Source organism: Polypterus senegalus, chromosome 5 (assembly GCF_016835505.1).
Source record: "Polypterus senegalus isolate Bchr_013 chromosome 5, ASM1683550v1, whole genome shotgun sequence".
Taxonomy (NCBI): Eukaryota; Metazoa; Chordata; class Cladistia; order Polypteriformes; family Polypteridae; genus Polypterus; species Polypterus senegalus.
The window spans coordinates 108,989,705-109,011,951 of NC_053158.1; the positions used below are offsets into that span (position 1 = coordinate 108,989,705).

Here is a 22,247-nt window from a genome sequence, read left to right on the forward strand (position 1 = left end):
AATCGGTACGTCGTATTTAGCCAGGGAGCCTTCCTCGATTTCTTAACGGTGGACACATTTGCTACCTATGTTATTACAGATTCGTTCAACTGAATTTATAATTTCTTTTTCATCTGTTCAAAACACTCCCGCGCTCCACCCTCCAGTTCTGAGTTATGTTAGATGCTCTCGGGTCTGCTTATAAATTACGAGTACGCTGATTATTGTGGACTGGTTAACACTTTTTAAGTTAACGACATACACTGTTAGGTCAACCGATTGAACAAGTCGGAAAACTCAAGCGAGGATCAGCCTACTCAGTTTAAGCGAACTACGTGAGGTATTCCCCACCCCCTACCGGTAAACACCTGACACTTGTTTTGAGGGCGTACCAAAATTTGGACTCTTCCCATCAAGGGTGGTGTTTTTCTTTGCGCAGCCTATGAGACTGCAGGGTTATGCAAGTTTCGCTAGGAAGGCTTGGCTACACTCTTTCTTCCGCTGATTGGGTGGGGGCGAGGCTAATGAGCGAGCAGCGTATCAGACTGTGGGGGCCGACCAGGAACAGTAGCGAGGGGCGGAGTAGACGAGAGTGAAAACAAACTGCTACTTGTTTTCAGGGACCCGGGTTGGAGTGCGGCTTGTGTGAGAGGTTAACGTCATTTAACTCCTCGGTCCCTTTTAACTTTTTGGAAAGCTTCGGAGAGAAGCTGCAGTGACTTCAACAATGGAATCTTCTCAGGTAAGTGTTCGCTATATGTAGGTGGAGTTAATCAGGTTAATGACATGAGTTACAGCCACCGGATTTCGTGTTTCGCTGCAGGCCTTGTATTACTGCCCCGTGTTCGCGTGGGATGTCGTTCCGAAGCAGTGCTCGTTAAATAAATAGTCAAGTGTGTATTTACACACCGTTTTGTGTTAAAATGCTCCCAGAACGTATACCATCAGAAAATGGAAACAAGTTACTTTTCACGTGGCCGACTAACGACATTTTTTTAAACCCAACTGTTACTGATGAAGTTTGAGTTCAGTTGTTTTCTCGTTAATTCAGTTTGAAATATAAATGTTGACATACTTGGACATACTGTATTAGTATTAGTACATATGTTAATATTTACCGTTTTTTGCAGTGCGGTCCCTTAGGTTAAAAAGTTTGCTTTTCCAAATTGCTTTTTGCCGAATAGATAAATGACATTTCGATGACGCAACGCATTTTGTGCTTTAGTTCAAAAACATGCTTCATCTCCCTTGGTTTCTTTGTTTTAGTCTGATAACAAGATGGATTGATTCCAGTTAGGTGACTTGATTCATAGACTTTTCCAACTGTGCAAATTAATGCGCTTATACTTCACGAAAATTAAAATTGCTGTGCACATCTTTTAACTGTGTTGATTCAGTAAATGTGTCAAATCACTTCGTTCAGAATACTGTATATATAAACCAAGGAACCCCAGTCGAGCGTCATTAGAGTCAGACAAACGGGAATACGTCATATCTTGAAGCAGTGTCTTTTAAAATTTTCAATAAAAAGGAAACGGAGCGTAAAATAGTTTAGTTGTGGCTGGTCTGGACAGAAAAGTTCACCCAGAATTATACGTGCTTCTAAAAGAGAAATGCTGCGTTATTTTAAAGAGTTGTTTAACAATGCTTTCTTTTGGTACTAAGCTCTTTTGACTTTTCCATTGTATAAAAATTAAGGTATGTATACAGGATCAGTTTTAAAGTTTTTTTTTTTTTTTTTTTTTACACGTTTCTTAAAGGATCACACTTATCCAGGTAGGCTAAATATTTCAGTAATATATTGTTACATGTCTGACACAATGCTCAACATCTGCATTCACCCTGTGTGAATACGGATATTCTAGTCACTGCTGATCCACTTTTATTCATTATCCTTCAACTTTAACTTTTTTCTTCAAGTAATTTGTGTACTGCAGATACTGCAGAATCTTTAGCTTTTTTTTTTTACATTTATTGTTTTTGGAGGGTTTGTTATTTGTGCATGGGTTGCTGGTATTTACATCCTGTGCCATTAATGGTTGCTTTGTAAATCTCAACACTACTCAGCTCGCTCCTACGCAATCAAATGATTTAGATTTTTGTCTTTAGTAACGGGTTAGACTCAGTGTGCATGAGATCTGAGAAAAGTGAGCGCTCCCTTGAAAGTACAATCCATAGAATGCAGCAGCAAGGAAGAAAGAATATGGGTATTTTGGACCTCAAACTGAAGAGAAGATCGTCTGTCTGATGTTTTTTGTTTTACATACCACAACTTGCATATACAATATACATCAATGCAACAGTAGCACAAGGATTTCACCATGCTCTTTCAGTATATGTGACAGTACAGATCTTTGAGGTAGGATGTGATCTGTATCTTCTGTGATATCATTATTGTTGTTTAACAATGTGCAAGCTGAAATTATCAAGTATATCTCTCACTCTGCAAAAAACAATAAAAAATGCACCTTGAGAGTCCACACATTCACTGTCTCACGTAACCTGTCAGAACAGACTATTGCATGTACTCAAGTATCAACAAATTCATTTATTTATATAACACGTTTTCATATAAACAGTGTAGCTCAAAGTGCTTTACAAGAAATAAAAAAAGAAATTATAAAACATAAGCAAGCTTAGGCAGTAATAGTATACAGTGTATATAAAAAAAAAAAAAAAAGGTAAGGTCGAATGGCCACGAGGACAAACAACAACAACAAAAAAAAAACTCCAGTTAGGCTGGAGAAATAAGTAAAATCAGCAGGGGTTCCAAGGCCAAAAGACCGCCCAGCGCACACAGGGCATTCTTCCTAACATAGGTTATCTAAAACTGTCCTCATGGTTTACAGGCTTCACATGGATCAATTAGATCATGATTGTCATGTGGACATCTGGAACACCTGCCATTTAATCCATAAACGGGGGGGCAGCATGGTACCTTGATCAGGTGCTGGTGGGTCGTCACCACAGAAGAACTGGAAAAGACAGCAAAGCAAGCGCATAGGTGTACGCAGTCTTCACAACACAGGTTAAACTAGCATAGCTGCCTAAAAATGAGTGAGCAAAAGCAGCACCAGGGGATAAAACAGCTTTGCACGCTACATTATTAGATTTAATTGCAATATGTGGATCATTCTCACTCGCATGGAGACGGGTTTGGCTTTGAAAAGACTGATGTTGCAATTTGCAAACTATGTCGGAAACTGGTTGCCTTTAAAGACAGCTTGACAACTGACTTGTTTCACCATCTACAAACTATCCACGGCACAGAATATGAAAAGCTTCAGAAGTCAGCTGTCCATCACAGGTTTAAATCACCAGAGGTAAAAGCACAAAAATATCCTCTTCAAGCCGAATCATTCTGCAAAAATGTGCCATGCGAAAAGAAAAGCAACAATGGCTTGACATAACAAACGCTATCACCAGTTACACTGCAAAAGATATGGTTCCAGTTCTGGTGGTTAAGAGGGATGGTTTCAAACAACTTTTGAATACTTTAGACCCGGGGTCTCCAACTCCAGTTCTGCCGGGCTACTGTGGTTGCAGATTTTCATTCTCACTGTTTTCTTAATTAGTGACCAGATTTTGCTGTTAATTAACTCTTTGCATTAATTTTAATTGATGCACGAATTAAGACTCTGGCCCCTTTTTATTATTTTTTCCTTAATTAGCAGCCAAACAATATTAAGACACAAAATGAACCAACACATAAACAACAGCCTGTATCCGTCACACAATAACTGAGAATAAAGAAAGGTGAAGGCCTCAGTAATGTTGATCTGCTCAGGTCCACAAAACATTTTGACAACGCTCTTAAAGAAAATCAACAGTTTTGGAAATGTCTGCCATGGCAGAATGAGCACCATGGAGTTAAATAACTAGTTTAATTAGCAACGAGAATTGGCTTCAAGTTAAGAAACTGAATGAAGGTTGGAGTTTGAGGCCCCAACTTAGTTGGTCATCTTTTGGTTCACTTCACATCAGATTTGTGTTTAGGTGCTGTTTAAGGAAAAAAGAATCAATTCAGCAGTCAGAGTCTCAAGAAAAGTCAATCAAAATAAAGGGAAATAGTTAATTAGCAGCAAAAACTGGTCACTAATTAAGAAAAGAGTTATAAAACTTGCAGTCACAGTAGCTCTCCAGGTGCCTCATGTATAAACGGTGCGTACGCACAGAAATGTTGCATACAAACCCTGTCGTACGCAAGTTCTCCTCTCGGTTTAGCAGACTGGCAGCACCCAGCGTCAAAGCAATGCTACTGTTCCTATCTGGTTTATCTTTCATTTTCATATCCACATCCCTGACGCGGCTTTATAAATACACTGAAATTAACCGCATATTGTTTATTAGTTTAATGCATCTGATTGTAATTAACCTGTAACAATATAATGGTCCACAGAATGGTCAAACTATTCTAAATACCATTGCTGCTTTAGCGTTGTTACTCTCACTGCACCTTCTTCTTCTTCTTCTTTCAGCTGCTCCCGTTAGGGGTTGCCACATCGGGTCATCTTTTTCCATATTACTCTCACTGCACCATTTGGAGCAGCTGATCGAAAAGAGAATTATCGGTATACAGCATCAAGCACACGCTGCCTCAGCCATGCTTCCTATTTGAACTGCTTCTCACACGGCAAATGCTTCAAAATCTTTCCTGTACGGACCTCGCAGTTCAGAAAGAGTTTCATCCCAAGAGCTCTAAACGCAATCAATCACTCCATCAACTGCTCCTTGTAGAACTGTTTGTACTTATAATTACCTCACTGTAAACTTGCGATAAAGTTATAATATTGCACAACCTGAGCCACTTTATAAAGCGTGTATTTACAAACCGGATTCCAAAAAAGTTGGGACACTAAACAAATTGTGAATAAAAACTGAATGCAATGATGTGGAGATGGAAAATGTCAATATTTTATTTGTAATAGAACGTAGATGACAGATCAAACGTTTAATCCGAGTAAATGTATCATTTTAAAGGAAAAATATGTTGATTCAAAATTTCACGGTGTCAACAAATCCCAAAAAAGTTGGGACAAGTAGCAATAAGAGGCTGGAAAAAGTAAATTTGAGCATAACGAAGAGCTGGAAGACCAATAAACACTAATTAGGTCAATTGGCAACATGATTGGGTATAAAAAGAGCTTCTCAGAGTGGCAGTGTCTCTCAGAAGCCAAGATGGGTAGAGGATCACCAATTCCCACAATGTTGCGCAGAATGATAGTGGAGCAATATCAGAAAGGTGTTACCCAGCGAAAAATTGCAAAGACTTTGCATCTATCATCATCAACTGTGCATAACATCATCCGAAGATTCAGAGAATCTGGAACAATCTCTGTGCGTAAGGGTCAAGGCCGTAAAACCATACTGGATGCCCGTGATCTCCGGGCCCTTAAACGACACTGCACCACAAACAGGAATGCTACTGTAAAGGAAATCACAGAATGGGCTCAGGAATACTTCCAGAAACCATTGTCAGTGAAAACAAACCACTGTGCCATCCGCCGTTGCCAGCTGAAACTCTACAGTGCAAAGAAGAAGCCATTTCTAAGCAAGATCCACAAGCTCAGGCGTTGTCACTGGGCCAGGGATCATTAAAAATGGAGTGTGGCAAAATGGAAGACTGTTCTGTGGTCAGGCGAGTCACGATTCAAAGTTCTTTTGGAAATCTGGGGCGCCATGTCATCCGGACCAAAGAGGACAAGGACAACCCAAGTTGTTATCAACGCTCAGTTCAGAAGCCTGCATCTCTGATGGTATGGGGTTGCATGAGTGCGTGTGGCATGGGCAGCTTGCATGTCTGGAAAGGCACCATCAATGCAGAAAAATATATTCAGGTTCTAGAACAACATATGCTCCCATCCAGACGTCATCTCTTTCAAGGAAGACCCTGCATTTTTCAACAAGATAATGCCAGACCACATTCTGCATCAATCACAACATCATGGCTGCGTAGGAGAAGGATCCGGGTACTGAAATGGCCAGTCTGCAGTCCAGATCTTTCACCTATAGAGAACATTTGGCGCATCATAAAGAGGAAGGTGCGACAAAGAAGGCCCAAGACGATTGAACAGTTAGAGGCCTGTATTAGACAAGAATGGGAGAGCATTCCTATTTCTAAACTTGAGAAACTGGTTTCCTCGGTCCCCAGACGTCTGCTGATTGTTGTAAGAAGAAGGGGAGATGCCACACAGTGGTGAAAATGGCCTTGTCCCAACTTTTTTGGGATTTGTTGACACCATGAAATCCTGAATCAACATATTTTTCCCTTAAAATGATACATTTTCTCAGTTTAAACTTTTTGTTCCGTGATTTATGTTCTATTCTGAATAAAATATTAGAAGTTGGCACCTCCACATCATTGCATTCAGTTTTTATTCACGATTTGTATAGTGTCCCAACTTTTTTGGAATCCGGTTTGTACATATGATGATGATGATATCATTTTTATGATAAAATGTAGAAAAATAAGTATTATATTATACAGATAATACTTTAACTTTATTTAAATAATCTATATTGTTAATAATTAAAGGACACAGTGTCGCTACACTAGCAAGGATCTGGTGCTCCGTTCACTGATTGTTCCTGCCTCACACTTTTTGCTTCACTGCGACTGGCGTAAAGGATAGAATAATTAAACATGTGCTACAAAGATATTTCAGTGTTCCTTAAAAGTTTTGAAGAATCGCCGTTATAAGCTTACAGATGGATTAACGTCTATTACAGAGCTGATTGTGTGGTGATTGTGTAATTGGAGAAAGAAAAGGAAGGACAGGAATTGGAGGTTAGTACGTTTGAAAGAGACAGTACTGCTGCAATAAATTATTTCATCGAAGGTCCCGCACAATCACTGCGCCACTGTGTTTCCATGTTTAACAACATGCTTTAACTCCTATCATCATGAAAATATTACGTATACATCTCAGTATTTTAGTTATTCAGCGAGCTGTAATGTCACAAATGTAATGGATTCTGTGTCCTGTCGGAGGAAGAGAAAGACGGTTTAAGAAGCACGTAGTGATTCACACACAAAGAGCACATAGAAAATCAAATACAAAGCAAAGCATTTAACGTACTACTTTAGTTACGATGGGATTTGAGAAACTAGTAAATTAATTTTAAGATTAAGTTTATGATGTTCTACTTTAATGATAAAATAAACTACGTGATTAAAGTGGAAGTTTCGAGATTAAAGTTGACATTTTGTCCTTTTTCCCCAGTGAGCCATTTTTTTTCTCTGTATTCTAATAAGCTTTCATATGACACTCATACGGTGGGCTACGGCTCGCCTTTTCATGACGACTTTGATATGCGACTTCTTTTTTTATTTTGGGCACTGTGCGACCTTGTGAACTTGAGCTTTCAAGTTTCTCCGACACGCTATGTCACTCGATCAGTTTCCTTTTCTTGTTCATACCACTGTTTAAACCAACAAATAGTACGTTTTTCCTTGCCTCCACTTGGTATTCGCTGAAATTGTTCTATTTTTCCTCGTGGTTTTGCCATTGTCTTTTCACAGAATGCTGAGCTTAAGGGCTATTTATATTGATTTACATATTCAAAGAGGTGTAATTCTGGGCGGAGTTGGGGCGGGACAGCAGGTGTGTGCACGTGCGTTACTTTTCACGCTGATCAGGATTTATGTATCGGAAGAATGTGGAAGTTTACATGCGCACAGATTCCTGCATCTGGATTGTTCTGTGCTTACGCCATGTTATAGTGTGAGTTCTATGCACGGCGTTATACATTGAAGCCCCAGGACTGGAGTTGAAGACCCCTGCTTTAGACCCAAGTTACACACTGCCTAGCAGAAAATACTTCAGCCAAACAGCTCTGCCTAAATTGTGTGATTCATACTGCCAAACTCTGACACACAAACTAATGGTTTCACATTTTGCCACAACAGATTTATGATCAAGCCGAACATCCAAGTCTAACGTTTGCATTCTCAATACATTTCATTGACAAAACCTGGCAACTGCAAAGGTACTGATTGCGATCATCCTGCTTCACAGAAGACCACACAGGCGACATCTTTGCATAAGGTCTGATAGGTTCTCTGGCGTTATGGTTGCTGGGAGAAGATGGCATGGTTTGCATGACAACAGACTGTGGGGCTACTTACATTGTCTGTGCACTATGGGTTAACAACTGGAAGTAACTTCCTTGTTTTGGATATAGGCTTCATATTGCAGTTGGTGAGTAGTTTGGGTTCCTCCATAAAATGCAGTTTAAGTGAAATTGATCTGGTACGGAGCCCTGTAGATGTTGGGCAAAAAAAAAAAAAAATTAGTCGGTGATTGGTCCCCTGGCCAACGGACATTTTGTGCGAAGAGTTGTAAGCAAAATTGTTGTCATGGTGATGAGTTTTCTCTGGTTGATGGATGCTCTACTATGTAAAGGGGCTGCAAAGGCACTGTTGCAGCAGGACGTGTAGTGTGGCAAGGCTTTGCACACATCATATTCCTTCCTCTAGCTTCGGACACATCAGTGTGAATGAAGCGGTTTGTCCGATCGGGTTTGGCTAGGCATGAGAGGACATCTGCATTCACTTGCGCAGAGCCAGACCGGTGGTACACATCAAAGTTGAAAGGCTGCAAGCTAAGAAACCATTGAGTGCATTAATTGCTAAACACTCTTTCTCAATGGTTAAGTAATTACATTCCCTGGATAACAGTTTACTGCTGATAACTTTGATTGGGTGTTCCTTCCCCTTGAAACATTGCAAGAGCACCACCCCCGAACTAAAAGCGTTTGCATCAGTTTGCAAAACAAAATCCTTCTAAAAATCAGGATTGCGCAGAACCGAAAATGAGGATAAAGCAGCCTTCAGGTCCATGAAGGCACTCTCACAGACATCTGCCCAAACAACATTGTGATTTTTCCTGCCCTTTGTTAGGTCAGTGAGGGGAAAAGAGCGATGTGCAAAATTTTGATTGAGCTGTCTGTAGTAGCCCGCGAGCCTGAGGAAAGCATGAACGTGACGTGTGGTAGGACGAGGGTAACGCAAGCACCACCTCCACCTTGTCTATCTGTGGTCTAATCAAGCCATTCCGCAAGGGATATTCCAGATAATTAGCCTCTGACATTAGTGATCAAGGTGAGACTTCAAAATGTTATTGAAAATGATCACATCATCAAGATACACTGACTAGGGACGCGAAATCTGGTCCATCATCCGCTGAAATGTTAGCGGGACCCCCTTTGGGGTGGCGAAGGCGGTTTTCTCGCAACTGGATTGCTCCAGGAGCACCTGCCAGTAGCCCTTCATAAGCTCCAGAGTAGAAGTATACGAGGCTTGTCCAAGTTTTTCCAACAAGTCGTCCACGCTGGGCATCGGGTAGGCATCAGACTTGGAAACTTTATTTAGCCGTCCTAAAATCAATAACAAACCATCCGACTTGGAGACAAGGACGACAGGACTTTGTCATTCACTTTTGCTTTTACAAATAACTCCTTAGCCGGAGCATCTCGGCAATCTTATTATGAATTATCTGTTTAATTTTCTCCATGAGATGATATGGGGCCACATTTAATGTGTTCCACCATTTCTGTCCGGTCAGGTGTGACCAACAACACATCCGAGTTCCTCCCGATCAGTGCTAGTAGTTCAGCTTTCTGAGTGTCAGTTAAATCCTCACCAATACATAGTTCCACCTGAGGGATTGCTGTGGACGCGATCATCACCTTGCGTGGTTCGTGCCACTCTTTCATCAAGTTAATATGCAAAAGATGTATGGGCTTCCACCTCTCTGGTATCTGGACTTTATAATTCACAGGGGACATGTGCTCTTCAATGACTACCGGACCCAACCATTCAGCACGAAATTTATGTGGGTCCGATGGAATTAACACCAGCACCTGATCTCCCTTTTTTGATCTTGCGTAGTTTACTTGTTCTGTCATATTCACATTTCTGCACCTCCTCGTCACTCTGTAGATGCTCCACTGTAATAGAGGATAATCTAGAAATCTGTTCCTGCAGCGACACAACTCAATTGACAAACCTACCCACTGGAGGTGTTACACAAGTCCCTGTCAACTCTCCTTGAAAAATGTCTTAACACACCGCATGGTTGCCAACCAAAGAGGAATTTGAAAGGGGTTAACCCAGTGGATGCCTGTGGAGATTCATGAATAGCAAACAGGAGAAAGGGTACTATAGTGTCCCACAAGGTCGGGTTGTCATGGGCGACTTGTTGAATTATGTGCTTTAGAGTCTTATTAAACTGTTCAGTTAGGCCATTCGTTTGTTCGATGATAAACCATTGAGTGTAGCTGTTTAATTGCAAAACACAAATTTCACATAGCTGCATCATGATGCGAGACATAAAGGGTGTGTCCTAATCAGTACAACATCTCGCAAGGGATGCCAATATGCGTAAACATTTCTGTGAGTGTTTTTGCAACATTCTGAGCATCTGCACGTCGCAGCTCGGCTACTTCTGGGTACCTTGTGGCGTAATTGACTAACACGAGCAGATACTGAAAGCCGTTTTTACTCTTGGGGAGCGAACCAACAGTATCCATTCCCACCCTTTTAAAAGTGACGTTGAGAATAGGCATCAGTACCAGGGGTGCCCTAGTGGGTTTGTGGGCAGAAACTATTTGATAGATGGGGCAGGCCTTACAGTATTGTTCCACATCTTGGCCCATATTCAGCCAAAAAAAACCGTTTTGAAATGTGCTCTCTTGTTTTTCCAGTGCTGAGATGCCCCACCAAAATATGACTGAGCAATCTTCAGCACTGTTTCCTTGTGCCCACTGGGCACCACTAACTGTTCAAGCCACCCATTCCCCCTGTAATCTCAAATCACTTGATACTAGAAACCATCCTTAACCAAAAAGTGAGGTGTTTTAAAATTTGGGTCTTTACTCGTAATATCACATTCGCTGTGTGCTTGTTTGAATGCAAAGTCTAAGCTGTTTTCATCACGCTGCAGGTATACAAACTTTGTTCCCCCTGACACTGATGCAGCACTTTGCCTATCCATGGGTGCAACTTCTTTAGGACCTGTAGTAGGTATACAGTCCTGCAGTTCTTTCGAATCTACTTGCAAGGATCCTTCTCTGGCCTCACTGGCTAACTTAAGTTCAATTTCAAGTCCAACACCCTGAGTGACATCATCTGCTTCAAGACCCTCCCTATTTAGTACGGAGGAGAGACAGTTTTGCAGGTTTCCAAGACCTGAGGGAACAGGGAATTCCAGTTTTGTATTAAAAGAGGCCAGTGTCTAATATAGCAGTCCAAACAGTCGGGAGGAGAATAGTCTCCTATGTTCTAACGTCCCCATGGATGCAGTGGATGTTCACTGAATCAGCAGGTCCACCTGCTGAAGTAAGTCCCAACGGATGACACAGAGTTTGCTACCCGAGTCCACCAATGCCGGGACTTCACCTCCGGCTAACTTAATAGAAATCTTGAACTTGTCATCTGCCAATAACTCTGGCGAAGCTTGCAAACCGCATACCTGGGCCAGTCCGATATCCATGGACCGTGCTGGGAAGATGTGGCATTCTTGAGCCAGATGTCCTGGTTAATGGCAGTGAAAACATCTCTGTTCATTTCACCCTGAGGAATCTTGGAGGTGGCGTGGTATCACCCGAACCCACCCGTATCCTCACCGACTCTGTGAGCCTGTTCCATGCCCGAAGAAACTGTGGTCAGTATTGGTGGTGGACGTTGCCCCAAAGGGAGGTGGGGTTGAGATGCAGAAGACAGCTGGATCCGATGGCTGTGATGACTGGCTTGCACTGACCTCTCTGCCTCTAAGTGGCTTGGGCTCCTTCCAGTCTGCGTGATAGATCTAGCAGCAAATGGATGTCATTCTGAATTATCTCATCACAAAGATCTTCATTTATCCCTGAGAGAATGCCATCAATAGTGAGCTTTTCCACCATACGTTCAAAAGTGTGCTCATATAGGGCTCTCCGGCTCTATACTCCACGTACGAAGCTGGCGTCCCTTGGCCAGTGTGCTCACCGCTATGCGGTGGAGGATCTGCTGCAGTCGTAATCATTGAGTCTGTCTAGAGGGAGATTTATTGCAGCTAAATCTGGAGGGCTTCTCAGGTTAAGAACGGGGCCAAAATAGCTGCCCAGGCTCCTCTGTCCCAGTGCATCAGTGTTGCCGTGTGTTCAAAGCAGAATAGGAAGCACTCTGGGTCGTCTGAGGGAGCCATTTTCGGCAGCACATCCTGGGTTCATGTCGGTGCAGGGTCAGTTGCCTGAGGCTCGTTTTGCTCCTGGGGTTACTGTTCTTCTTGGGGATTTATTGGTACAAGAACCCTACTCTTGGTACCATGTAACATATGAGTCACTGTCTTACACCCCAAAAAATCAAGGCTTAGTCTCAGTCTTCAGAATAATTAGCTTTATTAGCAAAAAGCTTTTTTTGGAAGCGGGAGGTCCCGCTATCTAACACACAAACACAGCAAGCAGTGACTTCATTAGTCATTATGCCTCGGCTCCCACCTTTAGAACAGGCACTGATAATCCTCCTTCTCAGGTTGGTCCTACGGCTGTGGACCCACGATTGGAATCAGATCGTCCTAGAGGAGAGGGGACAAAGGGAAAATAGTGCCAGGTCATTGGCCGAATTAAAATATCCCCGTGTATCGATGATCGGTCCCCTGGTCGATGGGCATTCTGCACGGAGAGCTGTGAGCGAATTTATTGTCACAGCGATGAGTTTTCTCTGGGTGATGGATGCTCTACTGTGTGACGGGGCTGTGAAGGCGCTGTTGCATCAGGACGTGTACTTCTGCGAGGCTGCGTGCACATCACAACACATGCTGTAGTTTTTCTTCCTGTGCAGTATTTGACAGATCTTTTGAATTTTACACCTTAGTATAGTATATTAGATTTTTGTTCTTGCTTATATATTGCATGATTCACCTTCCAGCAGATCAGTTTATGATTGTGCAGTCTCATGCCTTGTAGTTGAATTATGTTATTATCAGATCTCCCTATGTTTTTGGGGACAATACTGCTCATATGGCTTTAGGATGATGCAATGGATTCTGAGATTTTTTATCAAGGTTTTTTTGTTTTCTTTAAATTGAGTAATGGCCTGTGTTATTTGTTTTTGATATTGTGACACGCATTCAAAACTTTTGGAAATTGATGATTGCTTTAGTCATTCAGAATTTGTCTTCAGTTTGGCAGTGCTGCTTGCACATTTTCGTAAGCAGCACTCTTCATACTGCTCTTTATGACTGTGTTTCATATGGTGGAACAGGCTTGTTGTGTTTCCTGTCAAAGAAGGGACCTTTTTTTAAAGCCAAAGTATTGCCATATGACAGATTTGCTAGCTCGTTTAGAGACCAAGTCTTCTGCTTTGAAGCCAGAATTTTTGGTCTTGGCTATGTCCATGCTGTCACTGGCTTTGCCAATAAATGAGTCGATGGGCACTGTTGCACCTCTTATGGATATAACAGTTGTTTGCAGTGAGTGTCGGCAGTGGGAAAGTTTCTGCTCCCAACCTTTTAGTTTGTACTTCAGGTAGTTGCCTGCTTTAATTGCAGCTATATATTTGATGCATTGATATGTTTACCACAGAAATGACTTACAGCAGAAACAAAAATGCAAATAATCGTTCAGCATTAATCAAAATGGATTTAGACCAAGGTCATCATATTTTACTAATCTGTTAGAAGATTATGTATAAGTAGCAGAAGCATTTAAATATGTGGATTTAAACAATATCTGTGTTTAAGAGCTTTTGATATCATATTTAATGAGAGGCTATTGGTCAAAGTACAAGAAATGGGAATTTAAGTAATAGTGTGCAGTTGGGCACATAATTGATTGAAACTCTGAAGGCAGTAGATGGATTATAGCGTGAAAAACTATCTATTAATTAAATGTTGTTAAAAGTTAAATCTCTCAGGTGTCAATACTGTGGCTGCCGCTCATTTTATTTTATAAATAATCCTTATACAAATGTTAAAAACATAGCTTGTTCCATTTTCAGATAACACTAAACTAGGTTGATCAAGATTTGTTCTTCTGTTAGCAAAATCATAACCCATTGTCCCGGATGGATACTAGGCAGTTGAAGTAAACAAATGTGATTTAAATCTCGACACAGACAACTTCTATGGGCACTGGATCTGAACACAGGTTACTTGATCCATGGAAAAAACAACAGGAGAATATGATGGCATTTTTGGATGAGCCAGTAAATGTATTTAAATATATTCAATTGTCTAACAATTAGCTTTATTGTTAGAAAAGTCTGTAATTAATGAGAGTTGTGATAATATTGTTGCATTAATTTTCCTTTCCCTTCTTTGTAGATTGGCATTCTGGCTGTTTAGATCTAAATCTTATAATTGAAGCACACTGGAAGGGGAAAAAAATGAAAAAAGAAAACGTGACAATCTGTTCATTCAGAAATCTTTTAGTTTTCCCAGAACAAAAACAGTTTTAGTCCTTTATTAAATGTATAGGTTATTTATGGCTCAGAGTGAAATACAGAGCTCAGTTGCATACCTGGGTCTGCAGCTTTTGTTTGATGCCCTAAACATATCATAGTCTTTGTAGCTTTAATTTTAAGTAAGAGTGGAATGAAGTGGTAAAACTGTGAAGACTGGCTTCTTGTTATGAAAGTGAAATTCAAAATACCCGTATAAACCGACTCACTTATCTATTACTGATCTCTGTTATACAGCCAAAGTTAAACATAAAGCAATATATTCTGTTATTGCAGTGTCTGTTCATAAAATTAAGAAGTGTAATTAATGTTTTCCATATAAGTTAAAGATCACTCAATGTTTTTGACTGATGCAATTGCTGACTGCATACTGTTGCTTGAATAGGGGTTTGTGTTGATCTCTTGGCTGTTTTTTATTGATGCAAATACCTGGAGGTTGGTATGGTTTATTTTCCACTGCTTATCTTGTCTGGTGGACTCACTGTTCTCTGATCCCTAGTTAACTTAGTTAACCATAAACCTAATTTGTATCCACAGATTCTGAATAATTATCAACCAATTTCCAATTGTTCTTTTATGTTAAAATTACATGAAAGGGCTGTCGCTGATCAATTTAATGCTTACTTGTCTGACAATAACCTTTTTGACAAATTTCAATGTGGTGTTCAGTCCCGTCATTCAACAGAAACTGCTTGACCAGAGTAATTAATGATGTACTGATCACTGTTGATTCTAGTTTCATGACAGTGTTGCAGCTTTTGACACTATAGACCATGGCATACTTTTAAGCTGCTTGGAGAAGCATATTGGCATCCAGGGTCCGGTACTTTCATGGTTTCAGTGTTATTTTTCAAATAGAATTCAATGTGTAAGTTACAATACAATTTTCTGATGTAAATTGGATGTACTCCAGGGATTATGTTTATCTGTATGCTTTTACATGGTGACATCATTTGTAAATATGGTGTTAATTTTCACTGTTAATGATGACGATACATAGCTATATATACCTGTAAAGCCAAATGACCTTTTCCAACTTCTAAATTTAGAGGTATGTCTGCCAGAACTTAAAAAATGAATGAGTATGAACTTTTTGCTCTTAAAAGCTGATTAAACAGAGTTGTTGGTTGTTAGACCATCCCAATATGGGCAATTGTATAAGAGCTTGAGTGTTAATATTGATGGCTATTCTATTTCTGAAAGTTCAACCATCAAAAATCTTAGAGTGATCTTCGATACTTGTTTAACACATTAAAGTCTCATGTCAAAGGTATTACCAAGACAGCATTTTTTCATTTTAGTAGTATTGCAAGAATCTGGTCTATGTTTGTGTGATGCTGAAACATTAATACATGCAATTTGTTTCTTCTAAACTTGATTATTGTGATGCCCTTTTCTCTGGTCTTTCTAGTTATGCTACTAGAAGTTTTCAGCCTATTCAGAATGCTGCAGCTACAATCTAGACTAAAAAAATTGAGCACATAACACCTATTCTAACTTCTCTTTACTGGTTACCAGTACAACGAAGAGCGTAATGAACTTAGCTGAGCATCTTATGATATACACTTCAGTACATCCTCTTCGCTCTCTTAATTCTGGTCTTTTGGTTAGTCCTTCAGTTAAGAAAAAATCAGTTGGTCACAGAGGATTTGCCTACCGTGCACCAGTTGCTGAGTGTATAAAGACTTTGGTTGTGCCAAGCAACTTGAAAGATATCAGTAGAATATGGTATAAATTATACTGGTGTACAACTAAGAGTAAGAAATCATGCATATTTCATGTTATGTGTCAAAGAGGGAATCCTGTGGCACTGACCTTTCTACCCAGAAAAGTGCCAAGGAGGCCAAAGTATACACACTTAATTGATTCACTAAAAAAGGGACACAAGGCATGAGAATGAGTAAAGCTATAAAAACAATTTACTGTATAAAATTAACAAAACTACAAAGCTTGTCTGAGCCTAACTACACGTGTTTTTATCCCTGTTTACCTGGTGGTATGGTTTAAACCATCTGTCCACTGCTCCAGTAGAAAAAGCAGCCCCTTTTCTGACATTACCTCTTGTAACCTGGCTTTGCTTTCTCCTACTTGCTGAATGCCTATTCCCCCCGACCCTAGACTTAATGAATCTGTGAGCATGATGCAGCTTTAAAAAAACAACCACTGGATATTTTTGTGATCTTACTCTTGCAACAGGACACCAAATTAGACCAATCTATCATGGCCACTAGTTGCCTGCTTTAAGTGCCATTCTGCTCTTCCTCCTCCAAGCCTGGGTCTGTGTGCTGTTTATTTCCAGCTAGGATATCTTTTACCCTTCCTGGAGCCTTCCACAACATTACATGTTATCTATCAAGCTTGTCCTGTTTCCCAGCTGCCTCCCCACTCTCCTGTGTTTCCTTGGCTGTAGACCTTTCATGGCCTATAATTGTGTATTCTGTCAACCAAAGTGGTGGTTTCTTTCTGTCTTCACTGGCATGATGTGCACTTCCACTGCCTATGCATGCTTCCCTCTCTTTCGTTGAGCATTGCTTGAGCCCTCCCTTATGTTGTGCTTTAATGCCTATAGTCTCATTGAATAATGTACCATTCCATCACTGTTTGCTATTTCAGCATAGAATATGTTCCGTCACTGTGAAAGCTTGGGTAAAAACAGCATGCCCATTATTCCTACGTAATTGATGAAATGTCTAAAATTTCATCCAAAAACAGAAAAAGGCATCAAGCCAGAGAAATTGTCACATTATGGACAATGCTACCATGGTAACTGTATAAGTAACAAAATGTTAGATATTAAAATTAGTTGCAGTGATTGTTGTCATTAACATCCAGAGAATTGTAGTCGAGTCTCCATCCTAGCAATATCTCTAAGGAGTGTACAAATTCTGCATGGGTTTTTATCTGGACACTGTGATTTAACAGTTAAATCTAAATTGGCAGTTTTTGAATGACTGTAGGTGTCTGTTTGTTGTGTGCACTGCTGTTAATCGTGGCTGTATCCAGAGCTAGTTCCTGCAATCCTCCTGATTAGGGTTCTTGAATGATGAGACAAATGGGTATGTAAAATGTAGCTGTGCAATCACTTATATAACACTGAAGTGAAACTGTGCACTTATTACAAAATAACACCTAGCTACCAAAAGGGCATAGAGAGTAGTGTTTAAAGAACACATATAATTGTTCTTTCATTGTCAGTGAGTTTCATTTTAAAGATGGTACTGGGATACAAATTTAAATTATAAAGCAGTAGTTAAGGAAAACAGTACCTACCCTTTGTGAATAGCATCATAAAGACACTAATAATGCACCATCACAAAAGTGAAGCTGGCATCTGCTTACTCAGTGAGTGGTAGCGGATAAAATACTTTTAGATGTACATAATATTTTTTGTAGGAGATTTGATGCAAACGTGAAGTTGGTTGCTATGCTGTTTTCTTTATAGGTGTAAAATATTATTTCTGTTTAAGTCTAAATTTGTTTTTATAATTGAGTTTAGGTAACTTTTTTTTTTTTTTAATAACCATAACTTATAAACCTTTTTTTTGGATATGCTTTGTCCAGGTGTGACATTGCTGCTTGCTTTAAATATTTCTCATAAGAAAGCATGGTGGACCTTGGTATTTGTATGAAAAATGATGAATCTTTGTACAACTACATTTACTTTAAAAAAAAAAAAAATGAGTTTTACTGTTTGACAAACAATATTTTCTTTTCTGTTTTTATTTACAGACAATCAGCAGTTTTTTCAACACCCTGGCTGAGATGGGCTTTACAGATGTGCAGATTCAGGAAGCCATACAGGCTGGGCACTTTACTGTACCTGAAGCTACTGACTGGTGAGAAATGGTTTTGTCAACTTGAAGTGACCAATGTATAGTAGCTGCTGTGGCCAGTAAAGAAATATTAAAACTTTTTTTTTTTGGTTTGGCCCATTGAACAGTAATTTAAACTTTTAATTTGGCTCTTTGAAAGTCTGAAGACAGGGTTTATATCACAGCTTGTTTGCTGTATGTTTAAAGTTTGCATGATCTCCTTATCTGGTGTATGTTTTTTCGCAGGCACTTCAGTGTTCTTCCTGTATACTAAAGATGAAAGTTAACATACAGTATGTGGTGATTCTATACTAGTCCAGCATAGATATGATCAAATTATGATTATATACTGTTATACCTGCCTCACACTCTCCACCTTGCATTTTTTAACTTGCACTGTGCTTTTATTGCTCTTTAATATTGTTTTTATCAATATGCTGCTGTTATGTGAATTTCCCCTTGGGGATTAATAAAGTATCTATCTATCGATTCTGGCTAACTTTTCAAAGCTCTCCCCACTCCTTTCATGGTTGCTCATATAACTTCCTCTATCATTTAAAATGTAATCACAACTGACAGAAGGCTTTAATGTTAACATTTTTAACAAGTCAAAAGAAAGCTGTGGAGGCATTGTTCTTAGCTGCTGTTACGTTTGTGCAAAAAAAGACTTTTGATACAATAGTGGGTGAACTTTTACATTAGAATGGCATTTGGTGATAACTTGATAATGTAGCAAGTATGAGAATCACAGAATCCATATATTCCGAAACCTCCCACCCCCTTTTCCAACACATACATTAAACAAATACAGTAGACCCCTGTGAAGTTGTGGTTCAGGGTTCGCGGACTCAGTCATTCGTGGATTTTTCCTTAAGACCTAACTATTAATTGTTAGCGGAAAGCACAAATATCCTCTGCAATTTTTTATGTTTTTTTTTTTGTGGCAATACGGTGTTGTAGAGAGAACAGGAAGCAACCACTGAGGGAAATGCGGTTTGGGACGGTGAAAGTAGCCAATCCGAGAGCGTTATTCATTTCTTCTTGCTGCTGATTGATTGCTGCCCTGTGACGCGTCTCCAGCTGAGTGTCCTCGTGTTTTCCATTTATTGTTTTCATTTTGTTATTCTTAAACGCACACGATGCCACCAAAACGCCCTGTGCCTTTTAAGGCTTCTGGCTCTGAGCCTAAGTGCCAGAAGCAGTTTAAAACACTCCAGGAGAAGGTTGAACTACTGGATTTGCTCTGGGAACTAAACAGTTATGCTGCAGTAGCATGCCACTATGGCATTAATGAAAGCACTGTACAGTGATCCCTCCTCGATCGCGGGGGTTGCTTTCTGGAATTCCTTGCGAAAGGTGAAAATCCGTGAAGCAAAAACCATACGTTTAATATTGTTATTTTTATATTGTCATGCTTGGGTCACAGATTTGCACAGAAACACAGGAGGTTGTAGAGACAGGGACTTTATAACACTGAAAAAAAACATTTGTCTCTTTTTCAAAAGTTTAAAGTGTGCTCCATGACAAGACAGAGAAGACAGTTCGTCTGACTATTAAAAGAATGCAAACATACCTTCCTCTTCAAAGGAGTGCGTGTCAGAAGCAGAAAATGTCAGAGAGAGAGAGAGAGAGATCGAGATATTGACAGAGAGAGAAAAGCAAACAAAAATCAATAGGTGCTTTTAGGTATAGTAAGCACTGCTTGACAAAGCAGCTGTAAGGAAGGGAGCAATGTGAAGGTAGTCTTTCAGCATTTTTTAGAGGAGCGTCTGTATCCTCTAGGCCAGTGTGTGAACAGCCCCTCTGTTCACACCTCGTCTGTCAGGAGCAGAGAAAGTCAGAGAGAGAGAGAAAAGCAAACAATCAAAAATCAATAGGTGCCGTTTGGGCTTTTAAGTATGCGAAGCACCACACGGGAAGCATATCGTATATCATTAAGGAGTTTTATTTAATACATAATACGTGCTCTTATTGGGTAGCTTCTCAGCCATCCGCCAATAGCGTCCCTTGTATGAAATCAACTGAGCGAACCAACTGAGGAAGCATGTACCATAAATTTAAAGACCCATTGTCCGCAGAAATCTGTGAACCAGCGAAAAATCTGTGATATATATTTAGATATGATTACATATAAAATCCGAGATGGAGTGAAGCTGCGAAAGTCGAAGCGCGATATAGCGAGAGATCACTGTACACTACATAAAGAAGAAAGAGTCAGCGATCAGGAGTACCGTATAGGTAAGTTTCATTTATAGTGCCAAAAAGGTTACAACCGTAAGGAATAAAAATATTGTCAGGATGGAATCTGCCTTGGCATTGTGGATCACCGACTGCTGGAAGAAAAATATCCCCTTGGACGGTATCATCATCCATGAGAAAGCACGGAAATTGTACCAGCAGTTCGCTACGACAATGTAGAAGGTACCAACCAGGACCATCAACAACACCGGAGCCTGAAGATTTTCAAGCCAGTAAGGGATGGTTTGATCATTTTCAGAAGCGATTTAATATTAAAAGCATCTCTCTACATGGAGAGGCAGTGTCTGCTGACAAAGAAGCCGCGGAGAAGTACCCCGAGACATTTAGTCACATCATAGAGAAGAAGGGATACAAGCCTGAACAAGTTTTTAACATGGATGAGACTGGCTTGTTCTGGAAGAAGATGCCGTCCAGAACTTACATCATGAAGGACAAAGCCAGAGCTCCAGGGTTTAAGGCACAGAAGGACAGAGTGACATTTATTATGTGTGGCAGTGCTGCTGGTTACATGATGAAACCTGGCCTCAACTACAAATTGGTGAACCCTAGGGCCCTTAAAAACATAAATAAAAATCTGCTGCCTGTCTTCTGGATGCACAGCCGTAAAGTCTGGATTACCAAAATTCTTGCTTCAAACTGGTTTCACCAGTGCTTCATCACTCAAGCCAAGGAATACCTCCACGACTTAGGCATGGACTTCAAGGTGTTGTTTGTCATGGATAATGCTGGCAGCCACCCTTTGGATTTGTATTATGACGAAGTTTAGACTGAGTTCTTCCCTGCCAATACCACCTCTCTCGGGTCAAGGCTTAATCCATGCCTTCAAGGCTCTTTATACCCGGATTTCTCTCCAATACCTTGTGGATGCAATGGACACGGATGAGAATTTTACATTGAAGGGTTACTGGCATAATTTTACCATCGCGACGTGCTTGTCAGTCATCCAAGTTGCTCTTAAGGAGATGAAAAAGGAAACCCTCAACGCCTGCTGGAAGAAGCTGTGGCCAGAGTGTGTCCATGACAACAAGGGCTTATCACCCGAAAGCATTCAGCACAACGCTGTTGACAAGGCTGTGGAACTGGCCAAAATACTGGGTGGTGAAGGTTTTGACAACATCACTCAAGATGAGGTGAGCAGCCTTATCAATGCCTACTCTGAACCCCTGACGGACTAGGATTTGTTGGAGTTAACAAAGTCTGCCAGCGAAGAGGAGGAAGAGACAAATCCAGTGCAAGAGGAGCGGGACCTGACATTGGAATGTCTGTGCCAGATTATTCGGACATTGAAGGAGTTACAAGGGATGATTGAAGCATGGGATGCTTATATGGTTCGAGCTCTTACAGTTAATAATGGCATCGATGCTGCCATTCAGAGATATAAAATGCTCCTCTCCACCATGAAGAAACGACAACAGGAACTTCCCATCACAATGTTCCTGAAACTTGTAAAGAAAAGCCAGCACGAAACCCCACCAGAAGAAGACCCATCCAAAGATACGACTCCTCCTGAAGCGCCTGAAGAAGACACGCCACCTGAGGAGTTTTAAATCCTCTGCATCGTACTGTACAGCTACTTCATCTTCATCATCAATATCATTCATCATTGGTGAGTACTCGTACATTTTACTGTATTTTAATTAAATTGAATTATTATGTATTTACTATACTTATAACAAAGAAAATGGCGGCACATACCAAAGAAACGTGCTTGCATGAATTACAGTACGTACTGTATAGCGGTAACATTGGTATTTTAC

The 22,247-nt window shown here is 40.3% G+C and overlaps 1 protein-coding gene across 2 annotated transcripts in view; it reads left to right on the forward strand.

The window, feature by feature from the left end:
* The first annotated feature begins 542 nt into the window (after positions 1–542).
* si:ch73-173p19.1 overlaps positions 543–22,247 on the forward strand; it is a 154,827-nt gene continuing 133,122 nt past the window's right edge. For both annotated transcript variants that reach the window (XM_039753220.1, XM_039753222.1), the window contains exons 1-2: positions 543–721; positions 18,149–18,255. In XM_039753220.1, the coding sequence (XP_039609154.1) occupies positions 707–721; positions 18,149–18,255 (122 nt within the window). In that variant the 5' untranslated portion in view covers positions 543–706. The remainder of the gene's footprint in view (positions 722–18,148; positions 18,256–22,247) is intronic.